At 35.4% G+C, this 25,142-nt stretch overlaps 1 protein-coding gene across 17 annotated transcripts; it reads left to right on the forward strand.

The window, feature by feature from the left end:
• The first annotated feature begins 582 nt into the window (after positions 1-582).
• LOC125666599 (SWI/SNF-related matrix-associated actin-dependent regulator of chromatin subfamily D member 1-like) lies at positions 583-22,829 on the forward strand. Of its 17 annotated transcripts, XM_056151667.1 has the most exons (18): positions 596-785; positions 1,596-1,695; positions 2,398-2,421; positions 3,590-3,619; positions 6,292-6,318; positions 8,226-8,337; positions 8,786-8,828; positions 9,859-9,981; positions 10,715-10,837; positions 11,063-11,182; positions 11,479-11,580; positions 14,187-14,348; positions 15,789-15,886; positions 16,578-16,632; positions 18,453-18,533; positions 19,118-19,240; positions 20,551-20,652; positions 22,150-22,829. In XM_056151667.1, the coding sequence occupies exons 1-18, from the start codon at positions 702-704 to the stop codon at positions 22,201-22,203; spliced, it is 1,563 nt and encodes a 520-aa protein (XP_056007642.1). In that variant the 5' UTR covers positions 596-701; the 3' UTR covers positions 22,204-22,829. The 17 variants fall into 17 exon arrangements, with proteins under 17 accessions (XP_056007644.1, XP_056007634.1, XP_056007648.1 ...); XM_056151669.1 differs by lacking the exon at positions 6,292-6,318 and having other exon boundaries at positions 583-785; XM_056151659.1 differs by having other exon boundaries at positions 583-785; positions 20,551-22,235.
• The last annotated feature ends 2,313 nt before the right edge of the window (positions 22,830-25,142 follow it).

Raw genomic sequence — 25,142 nt, forward strand, 5'->3', positions numbered from 1 at the left:
TTAAACAATATTAAATCAATCAATCAATCAATCAAAATTACAAAGTTCAGCTAGACAAGTACCGGGGTATATCGTTACTTTTCTTCATTGTAATGAACAAATTATTTCATGCTAATTTTTAAATATTGAGCCCATTCAATCCATAAATTCGTGTTCATAAGCAAAATCTACACTTTATAACGTAAAAATTTCGTGTTATAAAGCGCGAAAGTTACGCGTTTAAATTCGCGACAGTTTCGAGTTATATATGCGAAAGTTTCGCGTTATAACGTGAATGTTATGCGTTTATTCACGAAAGTTCCGCGTTATACAACACTAAAGTTACGCGTTATAACGCGAAAAATAATTTTTTTCAGCTACGAAAATGAGTTCAATGGGCTTTCTTAGTATTATCTCTCATGCTTGGGGTTCAATTTTTGTTCTCGATTTATTACTCTGTATCTATTTATTCATTCATGAAATACAAAAAGGGTGCTAATTTTGTTACCGTCCATAGCAATTAAAATATCTCAAGTACTCGTCCTCCTGAAGCAATGTACAAATTGCTTCTAAAACACGACATTTTCATGTATGACTTACCTATTTCGTAATCTCGCAACACTCGAGATTTTACGCGAACAAAAATAGCTTCAGCGACTCTCTTTACTAGCTTGGGACAAAGAAGCACTTTCAGGCAGATATAGAGACATATATTGCCGAAAATGATACAACCACAGCATGGTCAACATAGATTTCCCCAACCAGGTCCCCCAGTAAGGCCCTTTCAACAGCCGGGTTATCCTGGGGTAAGACGAAATAAAATATAACAATGCCTACTAGCAATGCCGGTCGAAAATTTTAAAATGAAAATTTAAAGAGTTTTTAGCTGTGGGTATTTTCTGTATCTATTTTAAATGTCTAAACAGGAAAAAATGACTTGATACTACCATATTTAATGGAGTGACAGCCTATTTAATATAGCAACTGTGTAAAATATCAAACTAAAAGCGTCCCAAGGGCCAAGACTATGGACAAATTTCTATATTTCATGACATCTAGATAATAGATTAATATATGTGGAAACGAGGGGGTTATTCATTTATATTTTGTCTTTCCTATCCCCCTCATTTTTATCCCAAGCCTTCATACTTTTAAGTATGTGGGAAATCGGTTGCGCTTCGATTGAACTTTATTTCAGGTGAAATTTGATATGAATCATTTGAAAACTTACCTAAATCAATCTTTTTCAGTTTATTTTCTCATCACATGCATTGTATTTCTGTGAATGTGCTTATTCACGCTTTGGTCAAAGCTCAGTATAATATGACAGGGAGCGCAGCTACATATATATTATTCAGAAATTGCACTGGCTCTCTTTAAGTATTTTGTATTGATATGACTATCAAAGTGACTCAATTTGAATCTGGGAAAATGTTAAAAGCCTAGGTTTTCCTCAGAGAAGGTATGTGGGAGGTGGGGCTAATTTTACGCAGGTGTGAAGCCCCAAGGGAAACACACTAGCTTGTGTACATACATTCTTTAATACATTATGAATGTTTGTACTGTAGGCAGGCTATGTGAAAGATTTATACTAATTCAGTGTAATTATTTCACAGGGACCACCCAGACCAGGGGGTTATGGACCAGGACCACAGATGGGACAATCCGGTCCTAGGATGATGAGCCATGGACCAATGCCACCACACCCATATGCAGGTAACACTGAGAGAAGCCCAGGAATCGACTTCTTATTTACAAGTGTAACTAAGGAAACCAGCAGGCTTTCTTTTCCTACTGGTACTAGAACCCATTCAATTGGGAAAAATAGCGTCAAAATCAAACAAATTGGGAATTTTCTACCAATGATTTCGTTCTAGAATCGTTGTAGCTCTACAACACACACACTGCCATGATCTGTACTTTCGATTTAATACCAGAAGTGAACATTTTAGTTAACTCGTATAACATTTCAGACCAAGTAAATTACGGTGTCAGCGGTCTATTTTTCGGCAAGTGAATTGGTAATTTTTAGTCTCAAAATTGGGAAAAATCAACATGTTTTGGCATTGGGAATGGTACCGTTTATCGGTACCAGTTATATAAGGGGAAAAACGCTGGAAACTCATTTGTGTATATAGGCACTGCATACAAAACAAGGTAAAACTAGTCATCTCTGTTGTGCAAGTAAGACTTAGAGAAATCATGTAGACAAGTTCCACCATTCAGTTAGCATGACTATGAGATACATGTATTGTACATGTGTATACATGACTATGAGATACATGTATTGTACATGTGTATACATGACTATGAGATACCTGTATTGTACATGTGTATACATGAAAACAGTACATCTAGCTTCATCATTGTCTGTTCAGTATTTAAACTTGGAATTATGAATTTTTCTATGGCAACCAGGAGGATCCCCCAGTTCCAAAAGTGGTAAGTATATTAGAATGAAGCATGAAAAGCTCGAAAATTAACACACAAATTCCAGATCTGTCAAAATAGTCCGTATCGAAATAAGATTAAAATTAACAAACTCAAAATCTATCCAAACAGTCAGGGTAAGATTAAAACTAACACATAAACTCCAGGTTATATAATGAAACAAGATTAAAACTACAGATCTATCAAAATAGTCAGTGTCAACATATATAAAGAAACAAGATTAAAACTACAGATCCATCAAAATAGTCAGTGTCTACTTATATGTTGAACCAAGACATGCACTGTGTTAGAAATTTTAATGTGTAAATACTTGTGAACATTCAGTTTATATCTCAAGTTTCCGTTTTGTCCACCTGTCAGTCAGTAAACTTTTAACATTTGGAACTTGTTCTCCCCATTGCTAATTTCAGTCAAACTTGACACAAAACATATTTGGGTAAAGAGAATTCAATCTTGTTCCAATTCATTTGAAGTAGAGATAATAAAGAATTATTTTTAAAAAAAAATTGTGGCATCATTTTAAAATCTTAAGAAGCACTGAAACAGTTTCAATCAAACTTAGCACAGATCATTCTTTGATAAAGTTGTTTTCTAAGTGGAGATAATCAAGAGAAGGAAAAAATAGGGTGGGATTGTTTAAAACTCTTCTCAAGAACTACTGGGCCAGAAAAGTTGAAATTTACTTGAAATAATTTAGATTAAGTTTGTTCAAATCATTGCCTCCAGGTGTAGAATGGGGTCACAATGGGTGATCAAAGTTTTACATGGTGATGTATCTAGAAAAATCATCTTCTCAATAAAAACATGGCCATGATTACTGGTATTGATATGTATACATTTATGACAAATTGATTTCGATGCAGTGTATGTATTGTTGATATATATAACATACACATAGAAAGAAGATCTGCATGTTCATCAACTGAATCACAGGAATGCTATTATAAACAAAATATTGTCATGTGGTAAATACACAGGATGATGAAATGCTAATGGAAAGTAATTAAGTGTATAGGTAATATTTGACACCTGTCATGTGTGAGTTGCAGCACAATTTGATGTTATATAGGATTATGTGGTCGTGTAATTCATCAGATTTGATTGACATGCAAAAGATAATGAATACTTTGTTATGTAGTGTGCATGGTTGCATTTTTAGCTCGATCTGAAAAATCCAAGGAGAGCTCGGGTGAGTGTGAGCCGTGCTTGAACAGTGTGCTGATTTTATTTATTTGTCCGCGCAAACAGCATGACTGTAGTCATCAGGTCATGGTATTGACAGCGTTTTATACGAAAAATAGGAATTCGAACATCTTAGTTCTCAGTTGAGATTAAAAATATTTGTGTATGATCGTGTGTAGCAGAATTGACTTGACTAGATGTAAACCCGTTGTGTTCATGATAGCATGTGATACTGATGTCAATAATGTGAAAATATTGCTTGTATTAATAATATAAACATGTCAATGCATGTGCAATTTATTGCGACATGGAGTTTGTTAATGTGACGATGGAATATGTTACTTGATATGCTAATACACTTCCAAAGAAGTACTGAAAATTAGAGGTGGGACGATTTAAAGAATCACTGTCTAGTTTCTCGTGTGTGTGTGAGGTAATTAGTTATAACGGAAAATGTGATGATTTGCATTATGGTGAAGTCTGAAATTTGACTCTTGCTCATAACCTTTGAATGGTGATTGATAGGGCTTTAATATATCATATTTGCATCTCTTGTGACGAGACCTTTTTTGGTACCAAAGTTTTTACTTTGTGTCCTTGACCTTGGTGTTTGACCTACTTTTAAGAAAACCTAGCCCATTTATTTTTTATTGATTTTTTTATGATTATATTTTGCTGATGTATTGTCCAAACGACTAATACATTTTGTTACAATATTATGATTTTCTGTAATATGGAGGTACATGTGTCGTATTAATGTATGTTCGAGATCTGTAGGTCTGTGAATCGTCCCACCTTTACAGAAAATCAGAAACTCTACAGGAATCATGATGGCTGTCTGTCATCAGCCATCACTCTTGTTGTGACACGTCTTGAATAATTTTCAACACAAAACTTTCACAAAGGTAGCTGACCATAAGAGAAGACACCTAGATTTTTGGGTCAAAGGTCAAGGTATCAACAGACCTTCAATTTCCAATTTTGGTAGACTTTTATTGCAACAGGATAAGTTTAAAATATTTCAACATGGACCTTTCATATTCTGTATGAAGGTAATTAACCAAATGTTAAAGATTTCAGGGTTGTGGGGTGGGGGGGGGGGGGGGGGGGAAATGATCGGGTCAAAGGTAACAGCAAACTTATCCAAGTTTATATATGCTTTATGTTTATTAGAGTCTGTCATTACGTTCGTCTTTAAAAGCAGTACTTTTATAAAATAGATATTTTATGCAATGGCACTTGATCATCAAAGGAAATGTTTGGCATGAGGTCAAAGGTCACAATTACAGCAGACCTTCCCACAAAGGTTGTTGATCAGCAGTTGAACATGGAAATTGAGAAAAGAACACAATCACTCCTCTCCGTCACTACAAACATTAATGAAATCGGTGTCATTAGGCTCAGACCAAAATAAAAATATAATAGTAATTTGTTTTTGCTAATATTGCAGAACAAATTAGGGTAGGTATAGGCAGGAAATAAATTTTTTAAAATTTAGATTTTATTTTCCAAAGTATACGAAAACATCGTAAACTCCAACTAGAAACTTACCTATTGCATATACAAATCTGTTATCATTAACTATGAATGCTTTGTTGAAGTTTGTAGTTTTGCTTTTAGTTTGACTGCAAGTAAAGTTGATTGCCACTGTAATATATCGAAATATAGAAGGAAAAATTGAGTATGTTGCATTTATATGGTTTTAAAAAAAAAAGTGAAAGTTTGAGGCTGATTTAATAAAATTTTACACTTAATATTGATTTTATCAATGACTATGGTTAAAGTTACATGCATACAAACTATCATAATAGCACATTTTTATAACAAAATAAAATTTTCAGATTGAGAGCTATTATAACTTAAATTTCGCGAATGGTGCCTCTCGCAAAATTACGCAATAATGATTTCCTCGCGTATATTTAGGCATCTACTGTAGTGAGCGAGACGGAGATGATGAAATGTAATCATTTGAAAAATAAATTGATGTAAAATCCCACACGCTATTACATGTATATAAGAGAGAAAGGATGGCCTTGATTATGTAGTGATTACAGAAAGGATGGCCTTGATTATGTAGTGATTACAGAAAGGATGGCCTTGATTATGTAGTGATTACAGCTGTAGCTAACGGCTGTATATAAGAGAGAAAGGATGGCCTTGATTATGTAGTGATTACAGCTGTAGCTAACGGCTGTATATAAGAGAGAAAGGACGGCCTTGATTATGTAGTGATTACAGCTGTAGCTAACGGCTGTATATAAGAGAGAAAGGATGGCCTTGATTATGTAGTGATTACAGCTGTAGCTAACGGCTGTATATAAGAGAGAAAGGATGGCCTTGATTATGTAGTGATTACAGAAAGGATGGCCTTGATTATGTAGTGATTACAGCTGTAGCTAAGGGCTGTATATAAGAGAGAAAGGATGGCCTTGATTATATAGTGATTACAGCTGTAGCTAAGGGCTGAACGCTTTAACTATGTACCCGTACTTTTGGGAAAATATCGTAAACAGAGATTGTTGCTTAGTTTTGTTCTGTATTCATCCTTGATATGTTCATATTATATACAATGTATTTATAAAAAGAAAATTACAGACATCTTTACAAGCATGTACACGTATAATGCAAAAAGTTGACGTTTTCTGCTCGATAAAGACTGAATGTTTGATGTTTTTTTAGCTCGCGATAAAGTTAAAGACGTGGGTGGTAAGTGTATAGGCAAGTTAAATGTGACGCTGGTTAGTATCTAGTTTGTATCCCCTCACTACAACAGAGATGGGAGAGGATATAATTATGCAATGGAGTGTGCATGGGTAGGTGCATGCATGCATACTAAATTTCTAGACTTATTCTGACGGAAATGTTTGAAGATTCTTCGTAGAAATTTCTATAGAGTGAATAAAGGGAATGTTTGTGTAAATCTAATCTAAAATTTCACTCAATTTATGTTTCATTTAATGAATTAGTGACAATTTTAATTAATTGGACTGCTGAATTGTTTGTGATGGTATAAGGTTGGAATTTTTATTGATGACATCATCGTTCAAATCACGTTCACGCTGCTAGGTGTAACAGGTGTAACATTGAAATGGAGTGGTTTATATAGATATAAGTGTTTGATGCCATTAAGTCAGACTTGCTTTGTATGCTAATAGTACCCCCCTATATTACAAATCTTTATCATGTGGTGGCTTCTTAGGTGTTCAGTTTTCTTCCAAAAGCTTTCAGTTTAGTATCGACTATGTTCTTTAAGAAAAATCTATGGAATAAATAATGATTTTGTAGATCATGATTATATAAGTTTGTAATTCTTGCTTGACATTGCTGCCAAGCACATTCTCAGAGTGTGAGGAAGATTTTTGAGTAACATGTGAATTGATATGCAAATGCTAAACAGAGAACTGTGTAATTTACAGGCTTTCAATATTGTAACTTGTAGCTGTGAGCTTCATGACCAAAAAAAAAAAACAGAGGAAGAAATTGTATTGCAGATGAATTGTTTATCTGTATCTCAGTATTACCAACGATATATTGTCTATTATATGTACTTGTAAGAAAGAATTTCTTTCTATGAAGTCGGTCTCGAAACATTGTACTGTAAGCCAGCTTTTATTATTGTGCTACATACCACTGTGAACAATTCATTGTGTTAATGTATAAATTGTACGTGTGTTAGTAGTCTCATCTGCGAATACAGCTTGTTGCAAATGCTTTAAATTACCCACGGCAATTCGCAAGTAAGAGTAGTCGCTAATAGAAGTTGCTTTACAGTTGGTCATGATATGATGCACGTATAGATGAAGGTTGATTCAGAACGTTATGGAATTTTCTTTCTTTCTAGAATTTGATTGTGATGAAGCAACATATGAAATATACACAGTTATGATACTACGTAATTAATTAAATATACACAGTTATGATACTACGTAATTAATTAAATATACACAGTTATGATACTACGTAATTAATTAAATATACAGTTATGATACTACGTAATTAATTAAATATACAGTTATGATACTACGTAATTATGACTTAGGCTTTATCCAGTATGACTAGAATATTTTATAACTTATTTTATGATAACGTACATTATATATTAAGTATGACAAACAGTTTGAATTAATTGGGAATAAAATATCTAGTAAATACATGTAATCAGTAAAATCGATGGAATTTGCACGTTGTTTATTTAATAGTTTGAACAATCGATATTATTACATCATTTTTTTTTGGTGTTACATTTCATACCTTTTTTCTCATAAACATCGGGGGAAAATAACAAAATGTTGAGAACAAATAAAAAGCCTCCCCTGTCTTCAACAACACCCGTTTCTATGACAACTGTCATAGCAGTATTGTATGGAGATTATCAGAAACATTTTGCACATCTAAATTCAAAGGAGTTTAAGTATTTAATTTTCATGTTTAATTTTGCATTATTTCTATTGAAAATTTTTTTAAAAAGGTATATAGATGAATTCCACAATGTATTTGGATCAACCCTTGCATATGACATTTACTTGAGTATTGTAACAAAGAAACTAACTCCTTGTTAATCAGTTTGCCGTGTAACTGCTGTTGTGAAGTATAAATCTTGAATTTTCTGATAGCTATGCGACCCGGCATGCCTCCGCCGCCTCATGGGATGCCAACCCCCCACGGAATGGACAGAAAGAGACCGCCAGACCCAAGGGGCACCCCCCAACAAATGAAACAGGCAGCGTAAGTATTACACGGAAATCTACCCCCCAACAAATGAAACAGGCAGCGTAAGTTGTATTACACGAAAATCTTATAAAGTCGCCGTTACTGTAAAAATCCTGTAAAATGGTTTTGAGAAACTGGCTACATATTCTTGGTTACTAGAAAATGATTTTATGAGATGATTTCTTTGTGTATGGCAAAGTCAAATCTGTTTCGTATATTGAAATCTCAATATCGTGTATCTGTCTTGTTTATTTCAGATAAAAAACATACCAACAAAATGAAATTTTAAATATCCCAACTAAGACAAAGGACTCTGATTTTTTTTTTTAGAGGAATTCAATCTAGTTTACAGTGCACATAGTTTATGAAATGATAGATGTAGTTAGATGAAGGAAATCAAGCGTTCACAGTCACCATCACAGTAAGAAAGAAATGGATTGAAGGGATTTTTTTTTTATTTCAGGAAGAAGAAGAAAAAAGTAGCAGACAAGATTCTTCCTCAGAGGGTAAGGATGCTCAACAGTAAAGACATAGTCTGTGTGGGCACCCCAGTAAAGACATAGTCTGTGTGGGCATCCCAGTAAAGACATGATCTGTGTGGGTATCCCAGTAAAGACATAGTCTGTGTGGGCACCCCAGTAAAGACATAGTCTGTGTGGGCACCCCAGTAAAGACATAGTCTGTGTGGGCATCCCAGTAAAGTCATAGTCTGTGTGGGCTCAACAGTAAAGACATAGTCTGTGTGGGCATCCCAGTAAAGACATAGTCTGTGTGGGCACCCCAGTAAAGACATAGTCTGTGTGGGCACCCCAGTAAAGACAAAGTCTGTGTGGGCATCCCAGTAAAGACATAGTCTGTGTGGGCACCCCAGTAAAGACATAGTCTGTGTGGGCACCCCAGTAAAGACATAGTCTGTGTGGGCATCCCAGTAAAGACATGATCTGTGTGGGTATCCCAGTAAAGACATAGTCTGTGTGGGCACCCCAGTAAAGACATAGTCTGTGTGGGCACCCCAGTAAAGACATAGTCTGTGTGGGCACCCCAGTAAAGACATAGTCTGTGTGGGCACCCCAGTAAAGACATAGTCTGTGTGGGCACCCCAGTAAAGACATAGTCTGTGTGGGCATCCCAGTAAAGTCATAGTCTGTGTGGGCTCAACAGTAAAGACATAGTCTGTGTGGGCATCCCAGTAAAGACATAGTCTGTGTGGGCACCCCAGTAAAGACATAGTCTGTGTGGGCACCCCAGTAAAGACAAAGTCTGTGTGGGCATCCCAGTAAAGACATAGTCTGTGTGGGCACCCCAGTAAAGACATAGTCTGTGTGGGCACCCCAGTAAAGACATAGTCTGTGTGGGCACCCCAGTAAAGACATAGTCTGTGTGGGCATCCCACTCATTTTGGTATTGTAATTTTGAAATGGAGAAACATTGGAAGCTAATACTTAACATGAAGGTTACTTTTGGTGAGAGAGATATTTTGCTGCTTGGGATACAAACTTTACTATTGTGTACTATTTTTTTATCTGATGATTACAGGTGAGGGATCTGGTCCCAGAGTCCCAGGCATATATGGATTTGCTGGCTTTTGAGAGGAAATTAGATGCGACTATCATGAGGAAACGACTGGACATACAGGAGGCTCTCAAACGACCCATGAAGGTGAGTCAGTTAACTACACCAAACGGGTTAAAAGAGAGGACTGTGAAATACGTAACTAGTCAAACCTCGTTATCTCGAACTCGATAGGACCGAGAGAGAAAACGGTCTTCTGAATTACTTCGATATATCCATGGTTTTTGAGATATTGGTGTTCTAGATACGTAAGTTTTACTGTAGTTAAATTTCTCTACTACTTGTACAAGGTGTGATTGTAGTAGTTATGTGCCCATACTTAGTTAACTGGAATGTTAAAGTTCAAAGGTCAGGTGATTACTGTATGTATATTTTTTTTTTTTAGAAATTCAAATTATTGTAACTTCAACATCTTTCAAAAGAACGACACAATGTTGTACACACTGACTGTCTTGCTTTACACAATAGAAGCGTGTACCTACTTGCACATCTTTTTATTTTTTGTCCCTTGAGAATTAAAAGTTTCTAGGAAAGTTCTTGCCACAGTGACAGGCTCTTACTAGCACTAAGTCTATGTAAGTATGTCTCAGAACTGAGTACTTTGATGTATATAGTGCAATATGTATTCATCGTCTCTGTTACCGTTCAGTATTTTTGGGTGGAGAGCCATCAGAGATTGGAAACAGAAATTATCAAAGCCATCTTATTTCACAAATGTCTCATTGTTCTTTGTTTAATTCAGTTGAAAGACTCTACTTTGAATATATAATTGTATAGTTTGTAAGGTATTTGATTACTTTTCTCTTCTGTTCTGTTTTAGCAAAAGAGGAAATTAAGAATCTTTATCTCCAATACGTTTTACCCTGCCAAATCTGAGGGTGAGGATGGGGATGAGACTGTTGCATCATGGGAACTGAGAGTGGAAGGGAGACTACTGGAAGATGTAAGTATGCTTTTGTTAGAAGATATAAAAATTTAATCTGTTGAAAAAACTTTGGTTAATTTAAAGTGAAATAGATTAAGGTATAAACTGAAATAAGCTGTGTTTGTATTGTACTTCTGGTCTGAATGAAATGAAAGTAAAAGATTGTTATGAAATGAAAATGAAAGTAAAAGATTGTTATGAAATTAATTTATATATAAAATAAATGATGTGTAACCATTACAGGCAGCCAGTGCCAAGCTGAATGACACCAGTAAGATGAAAAGAAAGTTTTCCTCCTTTTTCAAGAGTTTAGTGATTGAGCTAGACAAAGAACTGTATGGCCCAGATAACCACCTGGTAGAGGTAGGCGTGTGTCATTAATTATATCACCACCTGGTAGAGGTAGGCGTGTGTCATTAATTATTTCACCACCACATAGTTATAGGGTTGTGTCACGCTGTACTGAATATTGGAATTTAGCGTAAATATGCAGAGCAGGAAAGAAATTTTTAACCCTTGGTGCTAATGATACTTTTAACTAAGACTCAGGTGACCTTTAAGGCCTGTGGGCCTCTTGGTTTATTTTATAGAGCAGAGATCTACAGTTTACTCTATTTTGACATAAAGTTCACTAATCATATTGCCTTTGTCTGTCATAGTGGCACCGGACTCCCACAACTCAGGAAACAGATGGTTTCCAAGTCAAACGTCCAGGAGACCAGAATGTCAAATGCACAGTCCTGTTAATGCTTGATTATCAGGTAAATGAAATTGTACTTCAGATGTACACACCTAATTCATCATATAGAATGAAAAAAAAACCAACAACTTTATTTAAATACCCCAACACTAGGGATAGGCATCACTAATATAATATATACAGTAGAACCCTCGAGGCTAAGAATGTAGATGATGAAGACAATAAGAATATAGATGAAGCGTTGTTTTATGCGATGATGAAGACAATAAGAATATAGATGAAGCGTTGTTTTATGCGATGATGAAGACAATAAGAATATAGATGAAGCGTTGTTTTATGCGATGATGAAGACAATAAGAATATAGATGAAGCGTTGTTTTATGCGATGATGAAGACAATAAGAATATAGATGAAGTGTTGTTTTATGCGATGATGAAGACAATAAGAATATAGACGAAGCGTTGTTTTATGCAATGATGAAGACGTCTTCATTTGAGGAAGATCATTGAGATGTTTTGAATATTAGAATTAAAGAAAATGATACAATTGAAAATTCAAGGCTGGTTGATTTGTTACTTTTTTATGCCCCCCTTTGAAAACGAGGGGGCATATTGTTTTGCACCGGTCGGTCGGTCTGTAGACCATGTGTTGTCCGCTCAATATCTTGAGAACCATTCACTTGATGATAATGATATTTCATATGTGGGTTAGTTATGAGTAGAAGAGAATCCCTATTGTTTTTCAGGTCAAAAGGTCAAGGGTCAATCTACTCTGGACATAGGAATATAATGTCCGCTCAATATCTTGAGAACCCTTTGCTTGAAAGACATCAAACTTGGCACACTGGTACATACTAAGGAGTAGATGACCCCTATTGATTTTGAGGTCATATGGTCAAAGTTCAAGGGTCAAACTGGGCATAGGAATATACTGACCATTCAATGTCTAGAGAACCCTTTGCTTGACAGACATCAAACTTGGTACGCCAGTACATCTTCAGAAGAAGATGACCCCCATTGATTTTGAGGTCACATGGTCAAAGGTCAAGGGTCAAACTGGACATAGGAATATACTGTCCGTTAAATATCTCGAGAACCCTTTGCTTGACAGACATCAAACTTGATACACTGGTACATCTTCAAGAGAAGATGACCCCTATTGATTTTGAGGTCACATGGTCAAAGGTCAAGGGTCAAATGTGACATGGGAATATACTGTCTGCTCAGTATCTTGAGAACCCTTTTCTTGACAGACATCAAACTTGGTACACTGATACGACTTCAGGAGAAGACGACCAATATTGATTTTGAGGTCACATGGTCAAAGGTCAAGGGTCACACTAGACAGGAATATACTGTCCGTTCAATATTTTGAGAACCCTTCACTTGACAGACATCAAACTTGGTACACTGGTACATCTTCAGGAGAAAATTACCCCTATTCATTTTGAGGTCACATGTTTAAAGGTCAAGGGTCAAACTGGACATAGGAATATACTGTCCGTTCAATATCTTGAGAACCCTTTGCTTGACAGACATCAAACGTGGTACACTGGTACGTCTTCAGGAGAAGACGACCCCTATTGATTTTCAGATGACATGGTCAAAGGTCAAGGGTCAAACTGGACATTGGAATATACTGTCTGCTCCATATCTTGAGAACCCTTTGCTTGACAGACATTAAACTTGGTACACTGGTACATCTTCAGGAGAATATGACACCTATTGATTTTGAGGTCGCGTGGTGAAAGGTCGAGGGTTAAACTGTACATAGGAATATACTGTCCGCTCAGTATCTTGAGAACCCTTTGCTTGACAGACATCAAACTTGGTACACTGGTACATCTTCAGGAGTTGATGACTCCTATTGATTTTTAGGTCACATGGTCAATCCACTTTTGACATAGGAAGATATTGTCTGCTCAATATTTTGAATTGATGATACTACTCTCAATTAAATGATGTGTGTGTGTATAACCCTTTTCAATTTTGCACCATGGGGGGCATATGTGTTTTACAAACATCTCTTGTTTTTTAATATTCAATAAAATGAATGAACTTAAATGTTCAAAGGACTAATGCAGGAAAAAATAAGCTTCAATATTAAAACCTGAAGGTTTTTAAAAAGCTTTCCATAATTTTGATAGGTAAGAGGAGGTGCTTAGTCCTAGGCCCCTGATCCCACCTCTGATATTTCCAGGGGTGCTTAGTCCTAGGCCCCTGATCCCACCTCTGATATTTCCAGGGGTGCTTAGTCCTAGCCCCTGGTCCCACCTCTGATATTTCCAGGGGTGCTTAGTCCTAGGCCCCTGATCCCACCTCTGATATTTCCAGGGGTCTGTGTTTGTTCTTATACTCCCAGTTTTGTATTCTTTATGTTATCCTCAATTTTTCACTTTACATAGTTTTGATAGTTACCGAGTAGATGTGGCAGAATTTGACACTTGCGTACATAAGTTTTCTTGTCTAGTGTCCAAATGAAAATTTTTAGTGTCAGTGCATCATAAAATTTTGCATTATGGTAGTTTTCAGCTTGATGCAGCAGCGCCTGAGATCAAATAATTTTCATTTTGTTTAGAATAGTTGAGATATATTGTCTTGCTCCAAAGATAAAAGCATGACTTTTTCAGAATATTGAATTTTTTAATGAATTGTGCTGTTATTGTAGCCTCCCCAGTTTAAGTTGGACTCCCGGCTGGCCCGTATCTTGGGAGTTCATACACAGACGCGACCGGTCATCATCAACGCTCTATGGCAGTACATCAAAACACACAGTCTTCAGGATCATCATGAACGCGAGTACATCAACTGTGACAAGTATTTAGAACAGGTAAATTCTGGACATACATAGTTATTGTCTGCTCAGGATCTTGAGAACCCTTTGTTCTCACTAAACTTAGTATACTGGTTCCCCATAAAAAGTAAATGACCCCTATTGATTTTGAGGTCACAAAGTCAAGGGTCAAACTGGCCTGGAGGATATAAAAACTTTTACCATGCTCATACCCAAACTTGGCCATGTTTGTTTTGAATACAACTCTGAGCAAGCTTCAAAACATACTCGAAATTTTTTTAACATGTAATCCATTTGAGTGTGAGAATGATTTTATATAAGTTATGTAACCTTCACTTTTGAGTATGAGTACGATTTAGAGCGTAGAGTTTGAGTATGAAAATGTGCTCAGAAAGTTTTATAACCTCCATGCCAAGACATGGAAAGATATTGTCTGCCCAATATCTTAGGAACTCTTTGTTTGACAGACAGCAAGCTTGGTACGCTGGTTTCATATAAGGCATAGATGACCCCTATTGATTTTTAGGTCAAAGGTCAAACTCCTCTGGACATAGATATTGTCTTCTCAATATCTAGAAAACCCTTTGCTAGACAGAGTTCAAATTTTGTACTCTGGTACATCTGAAGGAATATGTTACCCTTATTAATATTTAGATCCAAACTACTCTAGACATAAAATATTGTCCACTCAATATCTTGTGAACCCTTTACATGACTGTGCTTGGTACACTGGTATCCCCAAAAGACTAGATACCCCCCATTGGTCAATGTCTTATGGTATTATGACCCTTTCATTTTCAATCTCACAAGATCATAAATCAATTCACTCTGGATGTTAAGGAAATATTACTCATTATGCCTGATAAGGTCATAAATCAATTCACTCTGGATGTTAAGGAAATATTACTCATTATGCCTGATAAGGTCATAAATCAATTCACTCTGGATGTTAAGGAAATATTACTCATTATGCCTGATAAGGTCATAAATCAATTCACTCTGGATGTTAAGGAAATATTACTCATTATGCCTGATAAGGTCATAAATCAATTCACTCTGGATATTAAGGAAATGTTACTCATTATGCCTGATAAGGATGGAACTTAGTTTTGTGGTTGCCCCTGATTAGTTGATAACCCATATGTTTTACTATCATTACATCTTTTGATCTTTTTCAATATTGCCACACAGGGCGCATATATGTTTCTAAAACATTTCTATTGTGCAGTAGATAAAAGATATTTTTCATTTAGGCTTAGACAAGATTTCCATCATCTTACAATTGAAAGTGGTGGCTTTCTGCATCAGTGGATGTAATGAATGATGATACAAGTTCTTTTAATGATATTGTTCCTTTAAATTCAAACAGAGATTGGGAACCTGAAGGCAATCATGACAATAACTACTTTCACTGATAAGAAATTCATGGATGAAGTATATAAATTATGCATCCACTTTTGGATTTTCTCTCTCCAGATTTTTGAGTGCAAGAGAATGAAGTTTGCGGAGATTCCCGGGAAACTTCACAGTTTATTGATGCCTCCAGACCCAATAGTCATCAACCATGTTATCACGTAAGGCTGGAAAGAATCCTTCTAGAAGAAATTAAAATTCTCAATCTCAAAGTCTTCATTCAGATGGAATCTGATTGAACGAAAAACAGTTGGAAAAAAAAAACCATGATGCTAGGCCAATTCAACTTAATTGATAGATTATCATCCCCGCCTGCCCCTCAAAAATTGGCCTGCCCGGAATTTTTTTATTTTGCTGAACTTGCGATTTCTGGAAAAATTTCCATGTCCGACTCTGGTATTTACACGTCTTATAGGTATAGCAACGTGAAAAGCCACGTGTAGAAAATAGATGATATGGTTTTATTAATTTCTTACAGACGTAAATTAAAGGAAGGGATTAATGTTCTTCCCATCTTGAAGAAGTTTTGTATCTTTCTGTTTTTGGAAATTAAAGCTTAACCTGGAATTCGTCTGTGAAATAAGCATAGATTGATATCTGTCTGGCATTAAATGATGCACTTCTGTTGACAAAACTCGTTTGTCATTATTATTTTTCTCAGGAAATAAAAATTAAAAAATAAAATCCTCCCACCCGCCCCATACTTTTTGGTGACTCTGGATGATAATCTACTAATTAAGTTGAATTGGCCTTACAGAATGTGTATTTTAACCTCAATATCTCAAATCATAATATAGTTTGACTGTATTGCAAATTTGGTCAGTTAATACTGGTTGTTTTTTTTTATTACAGGGTCGAGGGGCCTGATGCCAGGAAAACTGCATGTTATGACATTGATGTAGAAGTGGTAGGTAGAAGTACTGATCAGAAACAAAATAGAGAGGTTAAGCAACTGACCGTGTACGTCTACGTGTACTTGTGACTAGGGGAATACTTGTAAACATACTTCTGTTTGTACACTTACGCATAGACGTACACGGTCAGTTACTTAACCTCTCTAATTACTAACAATTAACAACATTTAACAAAAAACAAAATTAATAACAATTAACAACATTTAATTAACAATCAACAACATTTAACGAAAAACAAAATTACCAACAATTCACAGCATTCAATTAACAATCAACAACATTTAAGGAAAAACAAAATTACTAACAATTAACAACATTCAATTCGCAACATTTAATAAAAACAATTATTAACAACATTTGATTAAAACAAAATTACTAACAATTAGTAACACTTGATAAAAACAAAATTATTAACATTTGATAATAAACAACATTTAATAACAAAATTACTAACAATTAACAACACTTAATAATCGATAATTTTTTTAATTCAGTCATGAAAGTTTTGACAAGGAGAAATAATCGTGAGTTTTTTGTCACCAGCAAATTTAATCGATACTTAGGGATTACTTGGACTTAAGTCTTTCTTGTCGGTGTGACTGGGAGAGTTGAACATTGATAGGTCGTGTACGTATTTCTTTAGTTGTTTTTGTTTTGTTATTTTATTTTACATCCCATTTGAGAAATTTTCATGCATGAAGAGATAACACCATCTTTAGTTGACATACCAGAAATTTTGACATATGCATGGCCCTTACAGTTGTAACAGAAAATTGTTATTTGTTACAGAATAACATAAAATTTACAGCTTGACAGCTTGTTTGTTACATGACATGTGATTTAATTACATCTCATTACAGGATGACATGTGATTTAATTACATCTCGTTACAGGATGACTTGTGATTTAATTACATCTCGTTACAGGATGACACATGATTTAATTATATCTCGTTACAGGATGACATATGATTTAATTACATCTCGTTACAGGATGACTTGTGATTTAATTACATCTCGTTACAGGATGACACATGATTTAATTACATCTCGTTACAGGATGAGACGTGATTTAATTACATCTCATTACAGGATGACTTGTGATTTAATTACATCTCGTTACAGGATGACACGTGATTTAATTACATCTCGTTACAGGATGACAAGTGATTTAATTATGTCTCGTTACAGGATGACCTGTGATTTAATTACATCTCGTTACAGGATGACTTGTGATTTAATTACATCTCGTTACAGGATGACACGTGATTTAATGACATCTCATTACAGGATGACACATGATTTAATTACATCTCATTACAGGATGACTTGTGATTTAATTACATCTCGTTACAGAATGGCATGATTTAATTAAATCTCATTACAGGATGACACGTGATTTAATTACATCTCATTACAGGATGACTTGTGATTTAATTACATCTCGTTACAGGATGACTTGTGATTTAATTACATCTCGTTACAGGATGACATGTGATTTAATTATGTCTCGTTACAGGATGACATGTGATTTAATTACATCTCGTTACAGGATGACTTGTGATTTAATTACATCTCGTTACAGGATGACACGTGATTTAATTACATCTCATTACAGGATGACTTGTGATTTAATTACATCTCGTTACAGGATGACACGTGATTTAATTACATCTCGTTACAGGATGACACATGATTTAATTACATCTCATTACAGGATGACTTGTGATTTAATTACATCTCGTTACAGAATGGCGTGATTTAATTAAATCTCATTACAGGATGACACGTGATTTAATTATGTCTCGTTACAGGATGACACCCTGAAACAACAGATGAATTCCTTCCTTCTGTCTACAGCGAGTCAGCACGACATCGGATCACTAGATTCTAAGGTTTGAACATCTTGGCTTTTAATTCAACAATTCACCACTATGTAGAGAAAGTTTCAATCCTATCTGTTGGCAGGGTCGGGTTGTGAAGATGGAGACTGAAAGTATAGAGACTAAACTTCAATTTTATGTTGGCAGGGGTCAGGTTGTGAAGATGGGGACTAAAGTTTCAATCCTATCTGTTGGCAGGGGTTGGGTTCTGTTGCCAGGGGTCGGGTTCTGTTGGCAGGGGTTGGGGTGTGAAGATGGGGACTAAATTGATTGTACTGAGCTTACGTTACCCCAATCTTCATTTGAGAAAGATTTTTAAAAAAATATTTACACTAGGGGATCAAAATATCATTAATGTGCAACCAACACTTACCTAATGTTTTCTGGAAAGATGGCTACATTTAGTGCAATTTTTGATACATACAAAATTTCATTATCAAAAAACAATTCATAAATAACAGTATTCTTGTATTATTGCCAAAGCTACTGAAACATAAATCCAACTTGATGACGTACATATAGAGTTTGCCACTTTCGTTGTGTAAAATGAACATTGTGTAGAGTTTGCGTTGTGTAAAATGAACATTGTGTTGTAGATTCACGAAACCGTGGAAACGATAAACCAGCTGAAAACCAACAGGGAATTCTTCCTGAGTTTTGCAAAGGATCCTCAAGAATTCATAAACAACTGGCTGATCTCGCAGTCACGGGACCTCAAGGTAAAAATCAAAACATGCTGTTATTTATAGAATGTTAACACTATGGATGTAAAACAGTCCGAGAAGATTTCACCATCATTATGTCTCCCCTTCCCAGAAGGGCCGCATATTGTTTTAGTGTGAATTCTTTTGCTTCTTCTTCTGCTTCTCATACAAAGTTTGTCCAGGCCATAACGTTTTTGTCTTTTGACATAGAACTTTGATATTTGGTGTGTGGGCATGCCACCATAAGACAGTGTGTTGGATACCAGTTTTGATGACCTTTTCCACTTTAAAGATGATCCCTTAAAAATGTTTTTAAAAACTATGGAAAATGGAAGAGACCTCAGTTTTAGTGTGCTAAACATTTCTTCCTAGTTTACTTTGGATTAATCAGACAGAGAAAAATTTTAACACCAGTCATACTTCTGGCTCCAAGACCATAAACTGAGAATATACTGTAGTCAAAAGTTTGTTTACTTACATCTTAAAATTTATCAAACTCAGATGTTAAAAAAAAACCACATTGGTTTATTAAAACGATTAAATGCAAACATATTCTGAAAATTTTATTTGTTTGGGAAAAGTATTTCAAATGTGAATTTGATTTGAAATTTAGACTTAAGTATTTTCTCAGTTTATGGTCCTGAGGCCTGTGTTGATTAAGGTAATTACCCGTATCACATCAAATAACAAAAAACATTTCTCATGCATGATAAACGTTTAATACGCACAACAAACCTGATGATATTTTAGTGTTTACTGTAGACAGTATGTCCTCTGTGACCATTAGGGACTGATTTGTATGAAGCAAACAACAGAAATTAAATTAGAAAAAAATATGAATCACTATATTGCAAACTTTGCATCGCTGTATACTTATGGTTTTAAAAAAAAATTACCAAGTAGTGAAAATTACTAAGGGGACTGAGAATGTGGAACTCTGATGAATTGAAATGTTTGTGAGTGTACAAGAAAGCTGCAGCACAAAACAATCTGGAAACGACGGTACCCTGGGAAAGGCTGCTTTAAAAAAAATAAACTTTATGAATTTGGTCAATAAATACCGTTGTCAAAATACATGCAAATTTTGATTCAAATCTGTAGAGTTGCCAGTATTAAGATGTGGTATTGCGTAATTACCTTAAGATCATCTAGTTACCTTTATTAGCAACACTAGGGCGTGATACTAAATCTCTGTTGTTTTTAGGGATGATGTATTTTGGCATATTGTAACAAGGTGTTGTTGATAGTGCTGTCTTTGTTTTTAGGGATATTGTATATTTGTCGTATTGTAAGGTGTCATTGATGTTGCTGTCTTTGTTTTGCAGACAATGACTGACGTTGTGGGGAACCCGGAGGAGGAGAGACGGGCTGACTACTACTACCAGCCCTGGTCCCAGGAGGCCGTCTGTCGCTATTTCTATGGCAAGGTGTGTGTCGGGATTGTACTAGCTCAGAAATGGAATCCAAAGATATATACATACAGATTAGAGCTTTCAATCACAATCCTTGGTCTTCAATTAGTTTCAGTTTTATTCTTAAAAGTATTGAAATCTTTGAATAGGTCCCTAATCGACAGTCAATAATGTGTGACTTTTGATTGGATGAATTCAACATGTATTTCAAAATGAACTGGGCAAAATTTACCATACAAATACTTAGTATACCATTAAGTGAAACGTAATATCTTTGTTTTAATCTATTATTCAAATATCATACTAAGAATGTATTGATTTTTTACAGCAGTGATTTGCGTACAAGTAAATTCAATACATGTTGCTTGACATCGAGAAAACAATCTGTAGTAAACATTATTTTACAGCACACATTGTCTCTCTATAGAGGGCTTACAACAGTGATGAAAATAAAGATAGTAAAAATATAGTTCCAGATGTTAGTTTTCAGTGAAGTATCCCCATAACAAACCATATTATACAGAATAATCTGGATATCCTAGTTTGTATTTGACCAATCAGAGACTAGACTACAATAAGAATTAAATTATGTATATTTTAAAAACAAAACAAATGTTGCTCTGGTAGCCTTCCTTAGGCTTAAAAGAAAGTCACAGTAATCCACATCGGAGATTTCATATAAGAGATAAGACAATAACAAGCGTAATATAAAAGATAAGACAATAACAAGCGTAATATAAAAGATAAGACAATAACAAGCGTAATATAAGAGATAAGACAAAACCAACCAGGAAGTGCATTTGTATGTATATATATTCAGAGTAGAATCAAATCAAAAACTTATTTAAAAAAAAATAACCGTTTTGAACTGGAAAAAAAAATATGTATCATGACTGAACAATATTTTGTTTCATTGTGACAGCCCAGATAAAGAACTGTATGTGCTGTCATTATGAGTGTAAACAAGATGCTTAGCAACCTGTATATTCATTGTTCTTGCTAACTACTGATGTAAAATACAAAATCTACAGTCCAACTTATCAAAAGGTGGGTCTACTAAGACTGAAATGTAAATTGATATAATTCCACAACGAATGCACTGTGACATAAAAAAAGAGAAGAATTTATCCATCAAACTTCATTACTTAACGAAATCTGGTCATCTCAATAAGAATTGAATTGACATAACTGATGCTGGGACTTTTTCCAGGATTTTCTATGTAACAAAAATGCTGTTATGTAGGTATATCTATGAATTGACATCGTCTGGCTGGTTTCTAGGGTGTCACAAATATAGCTGCTTCGTGCAAATTCTCAAAAAAAAACCCATCTCAAATTGACTTTAAAGTTTGCTCTAGAAACAATACAGTGAGGCATATATACCCACATTCATGATTTGAAATGATGTTGAATATAAGGGCAGAAAATAGTATCTGGTAGAAATTGATAATATACTTCCCAAAATATTAGCAATTCTATAAAACTCAGGAGCAAACCTCTTGAATATTCCAGGTTCAGCAGAGAAGAATGGAACTGGAACAAGCGCTGGGGATTCGGAATTCCTGAAGTGTCTGCCACCGAATGTACACGTACATTGAAAATATTTTGTGAGTGCTTTGTGAAAAAAGTACCGAACAGAAGTTAGATCTGCCAGATTTGTTGACGTTGTTTGAGAGATATGGAGATTTGGTGCTTAAGACTTCTCAAGTGTTCAGAAAGACATGAAAACTGCATAGGACATCAAAGACGAGAGGAATGAGCTCAGAATTCGATGACTATGGACTTTTTTTACTGACTGCCTGGAGAATATGAAACGATCACTTCATAAACTATATTTTTTTATTTGATGAACTTCAGTAACAATTTTCTTCTGTGTTATCAATAAGCAGGGTCTGACACCTGTTTGAGATATACCTTATTATACACTGATGCGAGACTATGTGGTATATCTTAAACACATGTCTGGACTCTGTGCAATCTATATTTAGATCTGTGTTATTGTAAATGAAAATACTTCGATGGTACTGTCCATTACTCTATTAGAAAACTTGTGAATTTCATCAATATCCACAAAGATTGAGAAGGGATGTACATATGAATGTAACTTTTTATGTTTAGTATTGTCATTATATCATTATCATTCTGTGTCATTGTCATTATTATGCATTTTCAACAGTAAATGATGAAATGCAGATTGTCTTTGTTAGGATTTCACAACCAAGAGCCAGCGTTAACGACACATCTACTTCTGACAAGAAAGTTGATATGCTTTTATTATACCCCCCCCCCCCCGCAACAAGTTGGGGGGGGGGGGTATACTGTAATCAGGTTGTCCGTCCGTCTGTAGACGCAATGGTTTCCGGACTCTAAAGCATTATCCTTTCCACCTACCGTCACCATATCATATATATGGACTACCCATGGGATGAAGATGTTCCCTATCGATTTTGGGGTCAAAAGGTCAAAGGTCAAGCGCACTGGACATCGAAGTAGCAATATGGTTTCCGGGCTCGAAAGCGTTATCCTTTCCACCTACAGTCACCATATCATACATATGGACTACCCATGGGATGAAGATGTTCCTTATTGATTTTGGGGTCAAAAGGTCAAAGGTCACGCGCACTGGACATCGAAGTAGCAATATGGATTCCGGGCTCTAAAGCTTTATCCTTTCCACCTACAGTCACCATATCATACATATAGACTACCCATGGGATGAAGATGTTCCCTATCGATTTTGGGGTCCAAAGGTCACGCGCACTGGATATCGAAGTAGCAATATGGTTTCCAAGCTCTAAAGCGTTATCCTTTCCACCTACAGTCACCATATCTTACATATGGACTACCCATGGGATGAAGATGTTCCCTATCGATTTTGGGGTCCAAAGGTCAAGCGCACTGGACATCGAAGTAGCAATATGGTTCGGTTTGTCATGCCATTTGTTTTTTACACTCAGAAAAGAGGTAGTTTATACCTATTACCAACACCCTTTGGGAGATTGGGGTAAGCGGGGGGTATTCTTAGTGAGCATTGCTCACAGTACCTCTTGTTTGACTTGGTGTCAATCTAATCAAAATCAGACTCCTTAGATCCGCGCCGTATACTCTGCGTATTGTAGCGGTTGTGAGCGTATTTTAGGATCTGATTTTAATTGGATTGACTTGTTGTGCAGGAGTATTGAAGATGTATTGAATGGATTATTAAGTTGCCCCAATTAAGTTTGGATACTTATTGTTTTTGCTCAGTTTTTCTTGTTATGTTCCCAAAACAAAGTTTAGTAACACATTGTTTTTACTTTCGTTCTTGTTATTAGGGTCTTCTGTTTCTAACAGACACTATCTCAGTTCTTATCATATTCCCCAAACAAAATTTAGGAGGATATTGTTTTTCTTGTGATTAAGTTTTCTGTTTCTAACAGATGAGTTTTGATATTCTTAGAATTTTTTTTTACGCCTGTCTAAAACGTTTATTGTGTTTTGACTGTCCGTTACCTTTAGTTTATAACTTAAGTGGCTCACTACACCCAGAAATAGTTTCTCAAATCAGTACGAATTGATTTAATTATAAAAGATGTGATGATATACAATAAGTGTACATGCCTAAAAGGCAAAAAATATACAAATCTGGATAAAAACATGATTTTCAAAAGAATTGTTTCAACACATATAAATAAAAGACTCTTGGGGATTTGAACTTGAGATATGCAGTTCACCAGCCCAATGCTTTAACCACTGAGCTACGATGATGGACAAACACATCGATCGATACAAATAATTTCACAAAACAATTAAATCACCATCTTGTGACGTGGTGTCATACAGAGTATAAGCTTTAGTGTAGTGAGCTACCTTAAATATTATGAGGCCTAGAATTATCAGACTTGGTCAGTTAATGCATCTCGGAGAGAAGGTGTGTCGCACCCACATTAAGGTCACTCTGACCTTTAAATAAGTTGATATCATGTTATAACTTTTTTGGACTTGTGTAGATTTGAGTCTTAGAATAAGCAAACTGTTTCAATTGGTGCATCCATAGATTGATTGTATATTGTTTAACGTCCCACTCGAAAATTAACATTAGGATCTTGCATCAGCAGCAAAATTGTAAAAACCAGTGAAACATTCTACAGTTTAGACGAACTTGTACCTTGCACTGTTGAGGAAATACCCAGCAACTTTGTGATTAAACGTCACGTTCAGTTCGAATATGACTGCTATTCTATCTTTTATCAATGAAGATCTCTCTACTCCTCTGTCAGTCTGTCATTCTTTGCTTTCTTCATTAATTCAGTTAGAATGCTCGTTCAGGTCTGCTGGCATGTCTACTTCTCGAGAATTTTTTCCTCATATGGAGACGTCATCAGAAATAACAAACGCAATTACATTCATTAACAAAAGTATCACAAACAGTAGATCATACGCCAATCGGACGGTGATGACAAATTGACAATTTTCAGTGCAATGTCTGTATCCATAATGAGAAAAAGTCCAGGAAACTATTTGAC

The sequence above is a fragment of the Ostrea edulis genome, chromosome 10 (assembly GCF_947568905.1).
Source record: "Ostrea edulis chromosome 10, xbOstEdul1.1, whole genome shotgun sequence".
Taxonomy (NCBI): Eukaryota; Metazoa; Mollusca; class Bivalvia; order Ostreida; family Ostreidae; genus Ostrea; species Ostrea edulis.